Source organism: Carassius auratus, chromosome 29 (assembly GCF_003368295.1).
Source record: "Carassius auratus strain Wakin chromosome 29, ASM336829v1, whole genome shotgun sequence".
Lineage (NCBI taxonomy): Eukaryota > Metazoa > Chordata > Actinopteri > Cypriniformes > Cyprinidae > Carassius > Carassius auratus.
Genome location: NC_039271.1, coordinates 4,947,603 through 4,961,794, shown reverse-complemented (window position 1 = coordinate 4,961,794; position 14,192 = coordinate 4,947,603). Strand labels below are relative to the sequence as shown.

The 14,192-nt window shown below is 36.1% G+C and overlaps 2 protein-coding genes and 3 long non-coding RNA genes across 8 annotated transcripts in view; 2 read left to right on the top strand and 3 right to left on the bottom strand.

Annotated features, from left to right (window-relative positions):
• Positions 1–14,192, bottom strand: part of LOC113048471 (B-cell receptor CD22-like) — a 1,131,192-nt gene that overhangs the window by 475,680 nt on the left and 641,320 nt on the right. The gene's annotated exons all lie outside the window — the stretch shown is intronic.
• Positions 62–1,976, top strand: LOC113048585 (uncharacterized). The gene is made up of 2 exons (XR_003276506.1): positions 62–561; positions 1,025–1,976. It is a non-coding gene; the product is annotated as an uncharacterized LOC113048585 (long non-coding RNA).
• Positions 1,432–3,626, bottom strand: LOC113048581 (uncharacterized). Its single transcript, XR_003276502.1, has 3 exons — positions 3,516–3,626; positions 2,211–2,445; positions 1,432–1,564 (listed from the first exon to the last, which is right to left on the bottom strand). It is a non-coding gene; the product is annotated as an uncharacterized LOC113048581 (long non-coding RNA).
• LOC113048579 (uncharacterized) lies at positions 5,775–7,871 on the bottom strand. Its single transcript, XR_003276501.1, has 3 exons — positions 7,675–7,871; positions 6,112–6,279; positions 5,775–5,832 (listed from the first exon to the last, which is right to left on the bottom strand). It is a non-coding gene; the product is annotated as an uncharacterized LOC113048579 (long non-coding RNA).
• LOC113048542 (uncharacterized) lies at positions 8,529–13,657 on the top strand. Of its 2 annotated transcripts, XM_026210415.1 has the most exons (5): positions 8,536–8,681; positions 9,196–9,356; positions 10,971–11,696; positions 11,777–11,809; positions 12,979–13,657. In XM_026210415.1, exons 2-5 carry the CDS (start codon positions 9,341–9,343, stop codon positions 13,026–13,028), a joined length of 825 nt encoding a protein of 274 aa, XP_026066200.1. In that variant the 5' UTR covers positions 8,536–8,681; positions 9,196–9,340; the 3' UTR covers positions 13,029–13,657. The 2 variants fall into 2 exon arrangements, with proteins under 2 accessions (XP_026066201.1, XP_026066200.1); XM_026210416.1 differs by lacking the exon at positions 9,196–9,356 and having other exon boundaries at positions 8,529–8,681.

Below are 14,192 nucleotides of genomic sequence, written 5' to 3'. Positions count from 1 at the left end.
TCGCGTCACACTGTCAAACGCCTTTAAGGGGTCTGTGCGGGTTCACGGTTCATCGGTCTGCATTCTGCTACCAGAACACATTCTCTGTCACGATCTTTCAGTGATATCGGTTGAACAGACGGCAGTCAATGATCGTGTAATGTGTAGATGATCTTCAAGATTTTTTGAGAATTCTATTACATTTTTTGACTTTTACTGCTTTTTATGTGCTCTGTGAATATGCTTCATTTAAGCTATATTTATCTTTTCGATTGTGGATCCTGCATAGGCCACACCATGATCCTCTGCATGTAAAGCTACTCTAGAAGAACAGTTTTTCCACAACAAACAGTTGATCTGTTTTCTCATGAAGATTATCCAGTAGGCCTATTTACCAGCGAAATATTGTTTGTAAATTCTACCAGTGAATGCACTAATCTTTAACTTCTTTCTGTGTCAAGATATTTTTCTTACATGGGTCTGCATTATGGGTCAGAAGAACCCAGAGGAAAGACATCATGGATTGTGGAAAAGCTGAAAGAGACAGTCCTGTGACTTATAAACAAGAGTCTGCAGGAACAGGTGAGATGTTACACATTGTCAAATGCAGAACTGTGTGACTTTTTTAATATATATATTTGATGATGTGAAATTTTGCCAGTTATGTAAAGCCTTACATCAAAAACCAAATACAACAGGGACAACAAGTTTTACAGCATTTAATATGAATTCACATTTCAAATAAAATTATATATATATATATATATTCTTTTTTTCTGTCACCAGCACTCATGACAGTGTCTACATGCTGTTCAAAAGAATTAGAGATCATACATTTGTATGAGAATTGTGGGATGCCAGATGTATTAAAATATATAGAATTAAAGGATTTACTCATATTTGTAATCTACTAATCCTTGTATTTTTATTTTGCATTCTTTTTCTTTCAGATTGAAAAATGCACATCATCTTGTTATACTTTATACAGTGAAGTTATAGACATGACCCATTTTGATAAACATGTTTACTATTTTTTTCATTTCAGTACTGGAAGTTGAGATTCACTTTTCATCTGATCGACCGAATTCTTCACTTTCTGCTGATGCAGTTGCTTCAGAGGGTCAACTGGGGTCGTGTGTCTCTTTTTACTCCTGTCCTTCAGTTCCTGAAATACACTATAATGCTTGATTGTTGTTTCATCTCCCGCAAGTCTCTTTGTGCTCCCTCCAGGATGTCAAGCTATGACAGTTTCCTGTCAGTTGAGGCCAGATGTCCCAGATCGTTCTCAGTGATGCCTGAACCTTCAGAGTTGCTGTATTTAGGGTTGTTCATAGCCTCCTTCCACACCATCTTGAAATGAGAATCTATAAATGCCTCCAGCTCCTCAATGTCACGTCACCCCATTGGTCAATTAGGTTCTGCAGGTTCTCTGACTGGAAAAATCCATAAAGGCTCTTTTTTTTGCAATTAGAGCAGTGTAAGGCGTATTTTTGTGGTAATACAGAAAGGATGGCCCACAAAATCTTTAAGAGCAAGAGCAAATGTTCAGACATCTTAATCCTTTGATGCTCTCCTCGAATGTCAGCTACAAAAACATTAACAAACTTTAAACCAATACCAACGTTCAATATCATTATCAACTTTCAGACCTAATCAAGCAATGTTGGGGGTAACACATTAAAAGTAACATGAGCTACGTAATCAGATTACTTTTTCTAGTAAAGTAATGCAATGACAAGAAAATATTTGAGGTACTTTTTCTAATGCCAGTTGCTTTTGTTTTCCCATTTATTTACTGACAGCTCTCCTGTCCCTTTGTGGAAAGAAATATCATAGTCTTCATGCAATCCAGAATAAAAGTATGTTTGAAAGCTGAAGGTATGAAAGTTGTGCCATCTACTGTACAGACGTGAATTTACATTTCCTTCATCCTGAGACTTTTACATTTGCCAAAAATATTACATTAAAAACAAACAAGGAAGCCCAGCCCATATTTGCAAAAACATACATAGCACATTGCTTTCCATAAAAAAGTAACTATGTATTTAGTAAAAATTTAGGGAGCAGCATGATATTGTGATGCATAACTTTTAAAAGTAACTTTCCCCAACAGTGTAATAAACTCACAATTGTGAGTCATAAAATGCAGATTTTGATACATAGACTTGCATGATGGAAACAAGCTTCCATAATAAAATGAGGAAAACTACTGTTAAAAAAAGACAACTCACCACGATTAATGTTTTTAGGTGTCATTTGAACTTTCCCAATTTGTACCTTTCCACCAAACCTCAGTTCGCCATGTACCAAGATGGTTGAATATTCCCTTAATTTTCTGTGTTATTTAGCATCTGTTCTAACACCAACTCCTCTATCTTGTGCATCAGTTCTGTGTGCCTGAGTGCCATTGTCTTTGATCTTGTTGTTGAAAACCTGGTATCTATTTCCACTTTTCTCCACCAGCGTCTGAAGGCAAGGCAAGGCAAGTTTATTTACATAGCACATTTTATACACAGTGGTAATTCAAAGTGCTTTACATAAAAGCAAGTAAAATACTCATTAAAAAATAAAAAAATAGTCACAAAAATAAAACAAGGAATTTAAAAACCTGATTTCAAATTAATTTAAGACAGTGCAATCATTTTGGGTTGCATGAAATACAATTCATAAAATACAGTGCAATCAGTTCGGGCATTGCACAGATAAATAAATGCACAGCTAAACAGATCAGTTTTGAATCTAGATTTAAAAGTGGCTAATGTTTTAGCACATCTGATCTCTTCAGGAAGCTGATTCCAACTGCTGGCAGCATAGTAACTAAAGGCGGACTCCACTTGTTTTGTGTGAACCCTTGGTATTTCTAACTGACTCGATCCTGATGATCTGAGTGGTCTGTTAGGTTTATATTCTGTGAACATATCTGCAATGTATTTCGGTCCGAGGTCATTGAGTGACTTATATACGAGTAAAAGTACTTTAAAATCAATCCTAAATGTAACTGGAAGCCAGTGTAAGGACCTGAGGACTGGTGTGATATGCTCAGATTTTCTGGTTCTAGTCAGAATCCTGGCAGCAGCGTTCTGGATGAGCTGCAGCTGTCTAATGGTCTTTTTGGGAAGGCCGGTGAGAAGCACATTACAATAGTCCACCCTGCTGGTGATAAAGGCATGAACAAGTTTTGACTGGAAACAAAACATCTAATTCTTGCAATTTTTTTAGATGAAAATATGCGAATTTATTTACTGCTTTGACATGACTACTGAAACTAAGGTCTCGGGAATGCCATCAAGATTGCTGACTTGATTTTTAGTTGTTTGACCTGTTGTTAGTTGGTTAAAATGTGTCCCAAATGATCTGAATTCACCCTAGCTTATTGGACATTCATCAAAATAAATATAAACAAACTTTAAAAAAGAAAAAACCTACCATACCCCTTTCCAAACATCCGATCCTTAGATTATCTATCTCTTTTTCCCTCGACAACAACAACCATTAATTAACATTATAGTTTAGTGAGGACATATGAATTAACTTACTTTTGATTCTGAGAAGTTCCTTTAAAGACCATAATGGGTCGTGCAGGTTTTTTATTCTGATTAACAAAATACATAAACATGAGGGTTCTGCATTGGCTTTCACAGGAGGTTAAAAATGCCTACACTGTTAAAAAATTACTGTAAATTTTACAGTAAAAATACTGGCAGCAGGGTTGCCAGCCAGGTACTGTAAATTTTACAGTAGTCGTACTGTAATTTAATTTACAGATTTTTCCTGTATTCTCAATTACAGTAAAATTCTGTAAATTAAATTACAGTAAGACTACTGTAAAATTTACAGTAACTGGCTGGCAACCCTGCTGCCAGTATTTTACTGTAAAATTTACAGTAATTTTTTTATATTTTGTATACTGCATTTTTACAAAAAAATATATTATATACTGCATTTTTAATACATTGTATATGGCATTTAACAATTATTTAAATAGCAAATGCACACTTTCAAGTAGTTTACTGTGCAAAGCAATTCTTTGAAAAAAAGCATATGTGTATTTGCTATATTTAAAGTATGTAAAATGATAGCATACAATATATTTTCCCTATTGCTGACTTAACTTTAACTGCATAAAGTGTTATATAATGCATAACTTAATTCACCAAAAAAATATAAAAAAATAACATTTTTAAAATCTAAAAAAAAACAGGTCAAAATGTTATATATCACTTTCAAATTTACATTAAAAAAATGACATAAAAAGTATATTATTTTGAACTCATTTTTATTTATTTTAAAATTATTTCATTTTTTTTTTAAATGGATATGAAATTTTGGCATGATTTCTTTTTTATTACTTGGAACATAATGGCCATCATGGACCTTGACACAAAGAAATATTCAAACTGCGTTATAACCGAAACATGACCAACATGGTCATATTAAAACAGTTCACCCAAAAGTGAAAATTCTGTCATTTCTCACCCTCATGTCATTCCACACCCTTAAAACCTTTGTTCATCTTCACAACACACATTAAGATATTTTTTATAAAACCTGATGGCCCAGTGATGCCTACATTGCTAGCAAGATCATTTCCCTTTCCAATGCCCAGAAAGGTACTAAAAACATATTTAAAACAGTTTATGTGACTACAGTGGTTCAACCTTAGTGTAATGAAGCAATGAAAATACTTTTTGTGTGCCAAAAAACTAAATAATGACTATTCAACAGTATCTCGTGATGGATGACACTGCTTCATGAAGCTTCAAAGCTTTATTAATCTTTCAGTTCAAATCAGAGCATATCAAACTGCCAAAGTCACATGATTTCAGTAAATGAGGCTTCGTTACGTCATAAGTGTTTTGAAATTTCAATGGTTCGTGTGACTTTTGCAGTTTGATACACGTTCTGAGCAAATGATTTGAAACAAAAGATTCGTAAAGCTTCTAAGCTTCATGAAGCAGTGTTTTGAGATCGCCCATCACTAGATATAGTTGAATAAAATCTTTGTTTTGGGAGATGGGGGGGGGGGGTTGGCAAAAAAAGTATTCTCGTCGCTTTATAATATTTAGGTTGAACAACTGTAGTCACATGAATTGTTTTAAATGTTTTAGAGGCTTTCTGGGCATTGAAAAAAAGAAATGATCTTGCTAGAAATGCACGCTTCACTGAGCCACATCTTATTATGTGTTGTGAGGATGAACGAAGATCTTACGGGTGTGAAACGACATAAGTAATTATTGACTTAATTTTCATTTTTGGGTGAACTAATCCTTTAAAAACCACAAAGACATTTTCAGATAGCTATCATCATTAAGGAATAGACCAATATTGCCAAACAAGTCATACAAAAAAAAGTGATGCATGACTGACCGGAAGGAGCCGCGCACTTGCAGAAGTCATACAAACTTTCCATCAAACAGATAAAAATCAACCAAATAACAATTATGCTCCAGATGAAGTTCCATCCCAGGATTCAAAGTGTGACTAGAAATATTGAAAAGAGTAAAGAGGACAATACATTAGATATATTACAAAACATAATAATACTTTCAGAAACAAATAGGGGGAGGACAGATACAGTCAGAGACAGATACAGGGATGAGAGGTACAGTCAGAGAGAGATAGAGGGATGAGAGGTACAGTCAAAGGCAGATAGAGAACAATAAAAGGAAGACGCAATCTTGGTGTGTGTGTATCCTTACATTTCAGAAATTCCATTGGAATTTGCACAGAAGAGTGGCAACATGTGGGTTGACTGCCACACATTTTCTTCTGTATCACTTGTCCTGTTTTTATTTCGATGGCACTTTTCCCTTGGCTTTGGGTCCTCTCTCTGGATTTATGCCCACAAAGCACCTAAAGGGTCATGAAACAGACAATATGTAATTAAGAGCGGTTTTAGGACCTCCAAGAAAGTTGGAGATGTCCACTAATAATAAAAAAAAAACATATTTAACTCAATAGCTTGCTGGTGTTAAATAGGGAGACAAATATATTCTCTTCTCGAGTTAAGACACATTGTTTTAAAGGCATCAACAGAAATAACACTGATAACATAACATTATTAAAAGGAATGTTCTGATATAACTTATCTATAAAATGCTGGTTCTGAAGTTGTTAGAATTCAACCATTACCTTTGAATGAACTCCAAGGTACACACTGCTTCCTCCTGATACTCAAGATTAAACTAGTAATAAGCAGCAAACAGAGTGGCAAGGCCGGACAGGAAACTGGGCTGAGTGCCCTCACACACCACCTCGCCTTCAATACTCAGCATCCAGTGCCCACTTTCGAAGTGTCTCCTAAAACAATCAATATCACAATAGTAATTAATACCTATACCATTTTTTTTTTTTTTTTTTGTATTTCAGATTTTTACATTTACATTACATACTATATTTAGTAGGGGTGGGATAAAAATGTGATTCTTAAATGTATCGCAATGCATAAGCAGACGATTCTGAACTGATTCACAAATGTCAAAAATAAATTTTCTAAACGTTAATTAATGTAATGTTGACGGAAAGTAAAAGGCGGATCTCTGAAACGCGGAAGTGCATGCCCAGACAGTCTGTGACATGCACATATTTCTTTTACTGTCTATGGTGTGTATCCAGTGGCGCAGAGCAAGCGTTTTGAGACCTATAACGTTACTTGAGCGTTTTCAGTCCATTTAATGGAAGTTGAGCTTCCATAGTTGCATATGGTTTGTGGTGGATCGGTTATGCAGCAAAATGCCTCCTAATGTGAAACAGACTGCAAGCACTTTGTTTTTTTCTTCCTGAACCTTCTGGTTGTTCGTTCATTTGAAATGACTCGAAAAAAGATTCGTTCATTTTGCTGAACGAGACTCAAAAGTCCGATTCGGTAAAATGATCCGAACTTCCCATCACTACAACTGATGATAAGATTCAAGTCATAGACGCAATAAAACAACTCGTTTGTTTATTGGTCAGTGTCGCGCATGATCAGTTCATTTGTTCAAGTGTCACCGCACTGATAAGGTGCCTTTGTGCACCCTGTGCCAAAATACACACAAGATTTGCCGGCCGACATAAATATAGACACATATATATAAATAGCATATTTAATAATTTCAAGGAAAACGTATTTGGTCGCCCTAAGGTAATAAATTAGGCTAACTATACAAAGCAGACTTTATATCAAACAGATTTGTTAAAGTTTTCACATTAACGTTACCTGAAGTTAGCAAATGCTCAAAAAAAATCTACATCTCACTGGTTACGTTAACCTCTTAGAAAAGCACCACTGAGAATTTATATGACACACACATCCTCCGTGAGCGACCCTGACTGACCGCGAGGCTTTAGAAACGCGTTTTATTTCGGCGCCCGTGTTAACAGATGACTGCATGTGCAAAGTTGTTTTACATCATAAAATAATCACGACGAAGTGTGCTGATAAACACTAAGTTACAGTGAATATAAACTATTAGCACTGAAACATGTCATTCATAACGAAGGATTCCAGAGATTTTCTGTCCATGGCTGCTATAGCGCCGGGGGATGTGTGAAATCCTACCGCGACCGCGCTACTGAAACCCCGCGCAATTCTGCCTCGCGCCCCGCGGACGGATGATGCTTGAATCTGGGGTTACCAATATAATCCGCGAATGTAGATGCATTCATATACTATAAACTACCAAACAAGAAATATAAAAAACTGAAGTCACTTACCACAGTTGTGAATCACTCCTCTTGTCTTTAACGTTAATCTCCTCGACCGTTGACGATGCGGCTCCGAAGATTTGAAATTTACAGCAAAATTCTGTAAATTTGAGTCAGACCTACACGTGACCCCAGAATGCATTGCAGTTTACAGCAATATGCTGTATTATTAAAAAACAGTCCGCGGCTGTAAAATAATGCTGTAATTTTTACAGCAATTCATTACAGTGTAGAACTATTTTCATAGAACATAACTGTGGTTATGTTTCCAGTGGAAATAGACTCGAGTGAGTAAATCATTGTTAGGTTTGTTTTGTAATGTCAACCTATTCCATGGGTCCAAGGTTTATAGTCTAATAAATCGGTGAAATACCAAAATGTAAATCCCTCATACACAACAAAGCCATATACTTCTGAAGTTATGTTTGTGTTCAATCAGAACACTCACCCAGATTTTTCTTTTGCCCTTTAATCTTTAAAAGGGAGTTGATCAGGAAATACGAAAGATGTTATAACATTACAATTGCTTTTATTATTTTTACTGTCAGGATATCATCACATCATGATCAAACTGATCATACTTTCATCCTTGTTTTCATTTTTATTTTAGTCAATGTTTGTGATTGTTTCAGAGAGTTTGCAAAGGGAGATTGATCCCAGAGAGAAGGTCAACGTTCATAAACCAGCAGAACAACAGTTAAATCTTATAACTCGACTACCACAAACAATCATCCTCCTCAAGCGAGTGATGAAACACAATACAAACAGAAAAACACAGATAACCTCGGATAAAGAGCTTGATCATGTACTCCATGAGACAATAGATCAATAAACTGAGGGAAAAACCTCAGAACACAGAAGTAACAGAGACAGCACAGATTCCTGTGAAGAGGTCAGGAAAGGCAGCAAAGGAAGAAGTGACCACAATCTGGAAAGAAGAAACATGTCATTTTTTTGTTTGTTTGTATGTTTATGAAAGATACACTTCGACAAAGTGGAGATAATGGACACTGAAGGTGGGACAACATGCAAAAAAATTTACTATTTTCCTTAAAGATATAATTAACTTTAATGGTCAGTTGTCTGTAGTTACAGGTCTTGTGAAACATGATTTGTTAATAGCCAATTAGAGAAGGGTGATTCTCATTTGCATTTGATTGTACAGCTAATATGTGGTATATATTTTAATTTCATGGTTTTTTTTTTTTTTTTTGTTTGGTTTTTTTTTTTTAGACCTATTCGTTTCTGGAATTGTAAGGAGCCTAATCATTTTTTGTTTTTAGATAACTTTAAACCATTTCATAGACTAGCTACACACAGTATAGTATTTTACATTGTAAGTAATTGAGTTTAACTGTACATAAATGTACAACTAAATGTACGTATTTATGATTTTTTTAAAATAATGTAACAGTATGCTATAATAAAATCTGGATAATTATTAGTTTTCTTGTCATCACCATAGACTGTGTGGTTATCATTCATAAAATAATTTCAAATGGGCTTTCCCGCTCTTATTCGCGCCTGCAGCACACCGGAAACTGTCATCGCCCCATTCCCCCTGGTGACTGTCACTTCCGTGTGATCGCATTAAGCAACACGCCGCTGCGCGACACACTCACGTACACATACTGAAGTCTCAACCGTGCTCAAAAACCGGATTTATCACACCGAAATGCATATCAAAACAGGTGAGGGGTGACATAAATATACATTCTGTTCGTTTTGGTTGTTTAACGGTGAGAGTGTTTTGTAACGCGAAGTTGTTTGTGCTCGAGTGGGACAGAATGAGACTTATGAAACTTTGGATTCTCGATCTTTCTGATGTCACAATCATCATTCTTTGTTATCGTTGATATTTTTAATGATCTGAAATCACAAGCAGTAGCTCTTTATGTTGTATTTGTAATGCGGAACGGTGTAAAGGCGGTTGTTATGGGCGCTAAACATACAAACACAAGCGGCCTGCTGCTAGCGTTGACAATCTCCACACGCTTAAACCTCCTTGAAATGTCGTTAATGATATTTTTACTCATATTTAACGATATAGTAACTGCTCAGAATTACAAAGATATTTTTGTTAATTTAGACCACATAAGATGCGTGCCAGTATCTAGGCGTTGTGCTGTTTCTAGACTGTTGTAAACTGCGTGAATATATTAGAAGGTGCTGAAATCAGTGATCTGTAATGCGTTATTAATTAATTTTGTTTGTGAGTAGGACTTTTTTTTTTTTTTAAGACCCGTCTTAGTTTCTGCCGTTAGGCCTCTTCGAGACTGCCGATGTGAATGAGGCGCCGACTAGAAATTTCCAGTTACATCTTGCTATGCCTCATTGACTCGTTGCATTGCTTGGGGCATTTGAATGCATTCCCGTGGTTATATAGATATATATTCTGAACGGTTAAACTCAGAACAGAAAAATCTTTAAGGTCCTGCAGATTCTTTAAGTTTCCAGCAATTTTGCATATTTGAACCCTTTCCAGCAGTGACTGTATTTTGTCTTGTGGACTATATGCAAACATATTTTATGTAAAAAAGCTTACTCAGGACAGTACTAAAAAAATAAAAAAAAATAACATGCATTTAGTATGATCTCTCTTATTTTTTCAAAATTATTCAAATTTTCACAGATCCTGCAAGGGGAGCCCAAACTTTCGAGCACCACTATATCTGTGTGTGTGTGTGTGTATGTATATATATAGATAGATAGATAGTGGCTGGCTAGTCAAGGATCATAAAAAGAGCCTTCATTCAAAATACGAATGAAATGTCATTGTAAATCTTTGCCAGTATCTTTCAGACCACTAGGTTTACCCATTTGTCAGCAAGGAGTCTTTAATATTTTACTTTATTAATTAATAATTACTGGTCAGAATAAAGCATGTCGTTTCATATTTACATAAATATTTGTTACACTGAATGGCGGTGGTACATTTATTTCACCAAGGTCTTAAAATTTTATTTTCACAAAGTTTATTTGAAACCGTAAAGCAGACACTTGACTTGCATTTAAAGAGGTCATATGATGCTTTTAAAGATCATTATTTTGTGCATTTGGTGTAACAGAAAACGTTGGCAAGATTTAATGTTAAAAAAACACATTATTTTTCAAATACTCTGTTATTGTAGGTCCTATATCCCCCGCATCTCTCAAACTCATTATTTTCTACAAAGTCCCTCCTTCTGACAAGCGAAGCCTGCTCTGATTGGCCAACTGATCCAATGGATTGTGATTGGCTGAACACTGCAAGCACTCGTCGGAAATGTAATTCTTGTTGATTCATTGATTCTTTCTTTTTTTAGGTACCTGGGAGTCAAGCAATGCAGTGTGTGAGTCCGACCCCTTGTGTGATCCGGCTGTCTTAGTGTCACCCCATAAACCAGAACCTCAGATCCGAAACCGTCGCCTCTCCCCCGGCTCTGGCAGCTGTGGTGGGGGAGGAGGCGGCTGTCCCTCTGGGATGGATAAACGTCAAGGCTCCACGAGTGGCCTGGAAGGTTCTCTGAATGGGGTGGGTCACACCCAGACCTTCACGTCGAGAGAGCGTCGACTCCACAATAAGTCAAGAAGCTTTCGGCGTGATGGTCCGAGGGCGGGCCCACGCTCAGATGAGAGACACTCCAGAACCAGTCAGAAGGAACGATGGGTAGACAACAGCCTGTCTTTACTCAGACCTCCACCTGCTTTCCCAGTGAAAGACAGCCCCGCCAAACTGCAGCCGACCGTCAGCTACGCCTCCAAAGTGAAAGCAGGAGGAGGTTCTGTGGGGGCGACCGAAGAGCCCCCTGGTATCGGGGTTTTGCTGCAGAACCAGTGGGGACTCAGCTTCATCAGTGACAGCCCGGAGGCAGATACTCCCCAGGAGAAGAATCCCGGTCTCCACCCGGTTGCTGGAGAGGTTACTGTAAAACCACCCCATGTCTCTTCAGAGTCTCTGCCTGGTCAAGTCACGAGAGGCTCCGAGAGTTCAGAGGAGCTGCTGCTCAGCTGTCGCCACCTGGAGGAAGCATTGGAGTATCACACACAAGGTAAGGCGATGTAGTTAAGGTTGCAAAAGGCAAAAAAAGTATGTCTTTCTTATCTCACTGTAATTGTTTTTGATCCGCAGAATGGAAAGCAATATATTGGAGACAAAAACAAGGTTGGTGTCTGTCTGTTTTTATTACTCTCCTTTAGGGCTGCATGATATTTCAAGATGAAATTGATATCTCGATATGGCACTTGTCAAATCAAGGACACTGCATTTTAATTAAATATTATTTTAAATATTAATTAAATACTTAAATAATTGTTGTCATTTTAAATTTTTTGTTAAATACTTGGTTTTATTAAAGACATACTCCACCCTAAAATGAAAATTGTCATTAATCGCTTACCCCCATGTCGTTCCAAACTCCATTCGTCTTCATAGCACAATTTAAGATATTTTGGATGAAAACCTGAACGCTTGAGACTGTCCCATAGACTGCCAAGTAAATAACAGTGTCAAGGTCCATTAAAAGTTAAGAAAAGTTGTCATCAGAATACTCCAGAATACTATCTGGGTCATATGAAGCGACAGGGACAAAAATAACGATTATTCAGTAATTCTTGTCATTGGTCTCCTCTGTGTCACTCCATTTCCATTTCCTGTTTCTACGTGTATTTAGCATTGATTTCAAATAAAACAGTACTTCCTTGTGGTGCGGAGGACACAGAAGAGCATACGCACCACAACATGGGGGAAGTGATTGACAATTTCAATTTTGGGCTGGAGTAACCCTTTAAATACTACATTTTTACAATAAGAATCTAAAATTAGTGCATTTTATTTTGTTTAATTTTACATTTTTATAAAATATTTTATTTCAACATTGCGATATTACAATAGTTTAATATTTAAAAATAATCACTATCATTTTATTTTATAGCTATTTTTTTATTGAATTTGTCAAAAACAGTGGGAGTATTCCTTATAAAAGATCAAGTAAAGAGAATTTTTGCAAGCTTACACTATTGAAAGAGGTTTGATTTAGTTGTTATAAAGAATAAAAAAAAAATCAGGTCTAAAAGGATCTTTGACGGACACAAACTTTTTTTTTTTTTTTTTTTACATCTCACAACAAAATTGCCTCACTTATTCTGTAATTAATTTTTTCAAAATTTTCAAGTCATCTGGTGAACTTTCCTGTATTTTTTCATATCGTCAACTAAACTAAATATCACAATGTTGGTTTTCTTGGAATATCATGTAATAATATGCCCTAATTTCCATAAAACGAGCAGAATCACTTTTTTAGACCGTTTTAACCGACTTGCTTTGTTTTTCAGACCCTGAAAAGATTGTATGGTACAAGAACGCCCTGGAGTCGCCCGCCTAGCACACAAACACTCACACACACACACACACACACACAAACAATCAAGATACACACCCACAAACACCCCGCACTCAGGTTCTCATCCCCTCAACATTTCTACCGAGACACTTTGGACTTGTTTCCCTATGAAGATAGATGTCTTGGACTTCTCGGTTGCCTTACAACAGAGTCTGCCTCAGGCGCAGAGTCCCTCTGCATACCTCTGTCATTTTAATGGTGGAGAATTGTCTTTTAAAGAAACAAGAACTGCAATTTTATTTAAGTGAACTGCAGTTTTACAGTTAAAGAATCTTTTATTCCTCCCTTGTTCCTACTTGTGTGTGAGTGGTTAAATCGAGCACTTTCTGACCTGTAGTCGAACGTCATCCCTTTCTCTAAAGACTGAGCTCGTTTTTAGAACCAGATCCAGAATGTCTTCATCAGTCTTCCCTCCTGTGATAATCCCTTTCTTGCCACATAAATTGTTCTCATGAAGTTTACAGAGGTGACATTGGCACATTATGGCAGCACCTTCAAATGTCTATTGGTCTTAATGCTGTTTTTAATATATATATTTCACCCAGATTCAATATCGGTCATAAATCCTGATAGGAATTTGTTACTGTGTATGACCTCATTTTTTTTTTTTTTTAACATACAAATATTTACACTGGAAGATGTTCAGAGATTTAATCAATCAGTGTTGCATAATAAAAATGAATAAACTTGTTAAAATATTTCATGGTCTTTTTTTTTTTGTATAAATCTATAGGAAATAAAATGTGGATATTTAGTATTTCAGTTATCGATCCATCATTTATTTGTAGAGTCACTGGGTGTTTCAGTTATGAGAGTCCAGACAGCTGATAAAAACAGTCCATCAATTACATAAGTAAACATACTTTTTTTTTTTTAAACTGTTTGGTCTCTTATTCTGACGGCACCCATTCACTGCATAGGATCCATTTATGAGCAAGTGATGTAATGCTACATTTGTACAACTCAGCAAATTTCTTTATGAACTGTTCCTTTAGTGATGCATAATGTGATTGTGAGTTTAAAGGGGTCATATGATGCTTTTTTTTTTAAAGATCATTATTTGGTGTAACAGAATATTTTGACATGATCTAATTCTAAAAAAACAATACATTTTTCAAATACTGTACATTATTGTAGGTCCTCTCA

Excerpts from the sequence above, each read along its gene's own strand:
- LOC113048542 (XM_026210415.1), top strand. Across the intron at positions 11,697-11,776 it reads ATTGGAGTATCACACACAAG|AATGGAAAGCAATATATTGG; the intron begins GTAAGGCGATGT and ends TTTGATCCGCAG. Across the intron at positions 11,810-12,978 it reads ATATTGGAGACAAAAACAAG|ACCCTGAAAAGATTGTATGG; the intron begins GTTGGTGTCTGT and ends TTTGTTTTTCAG.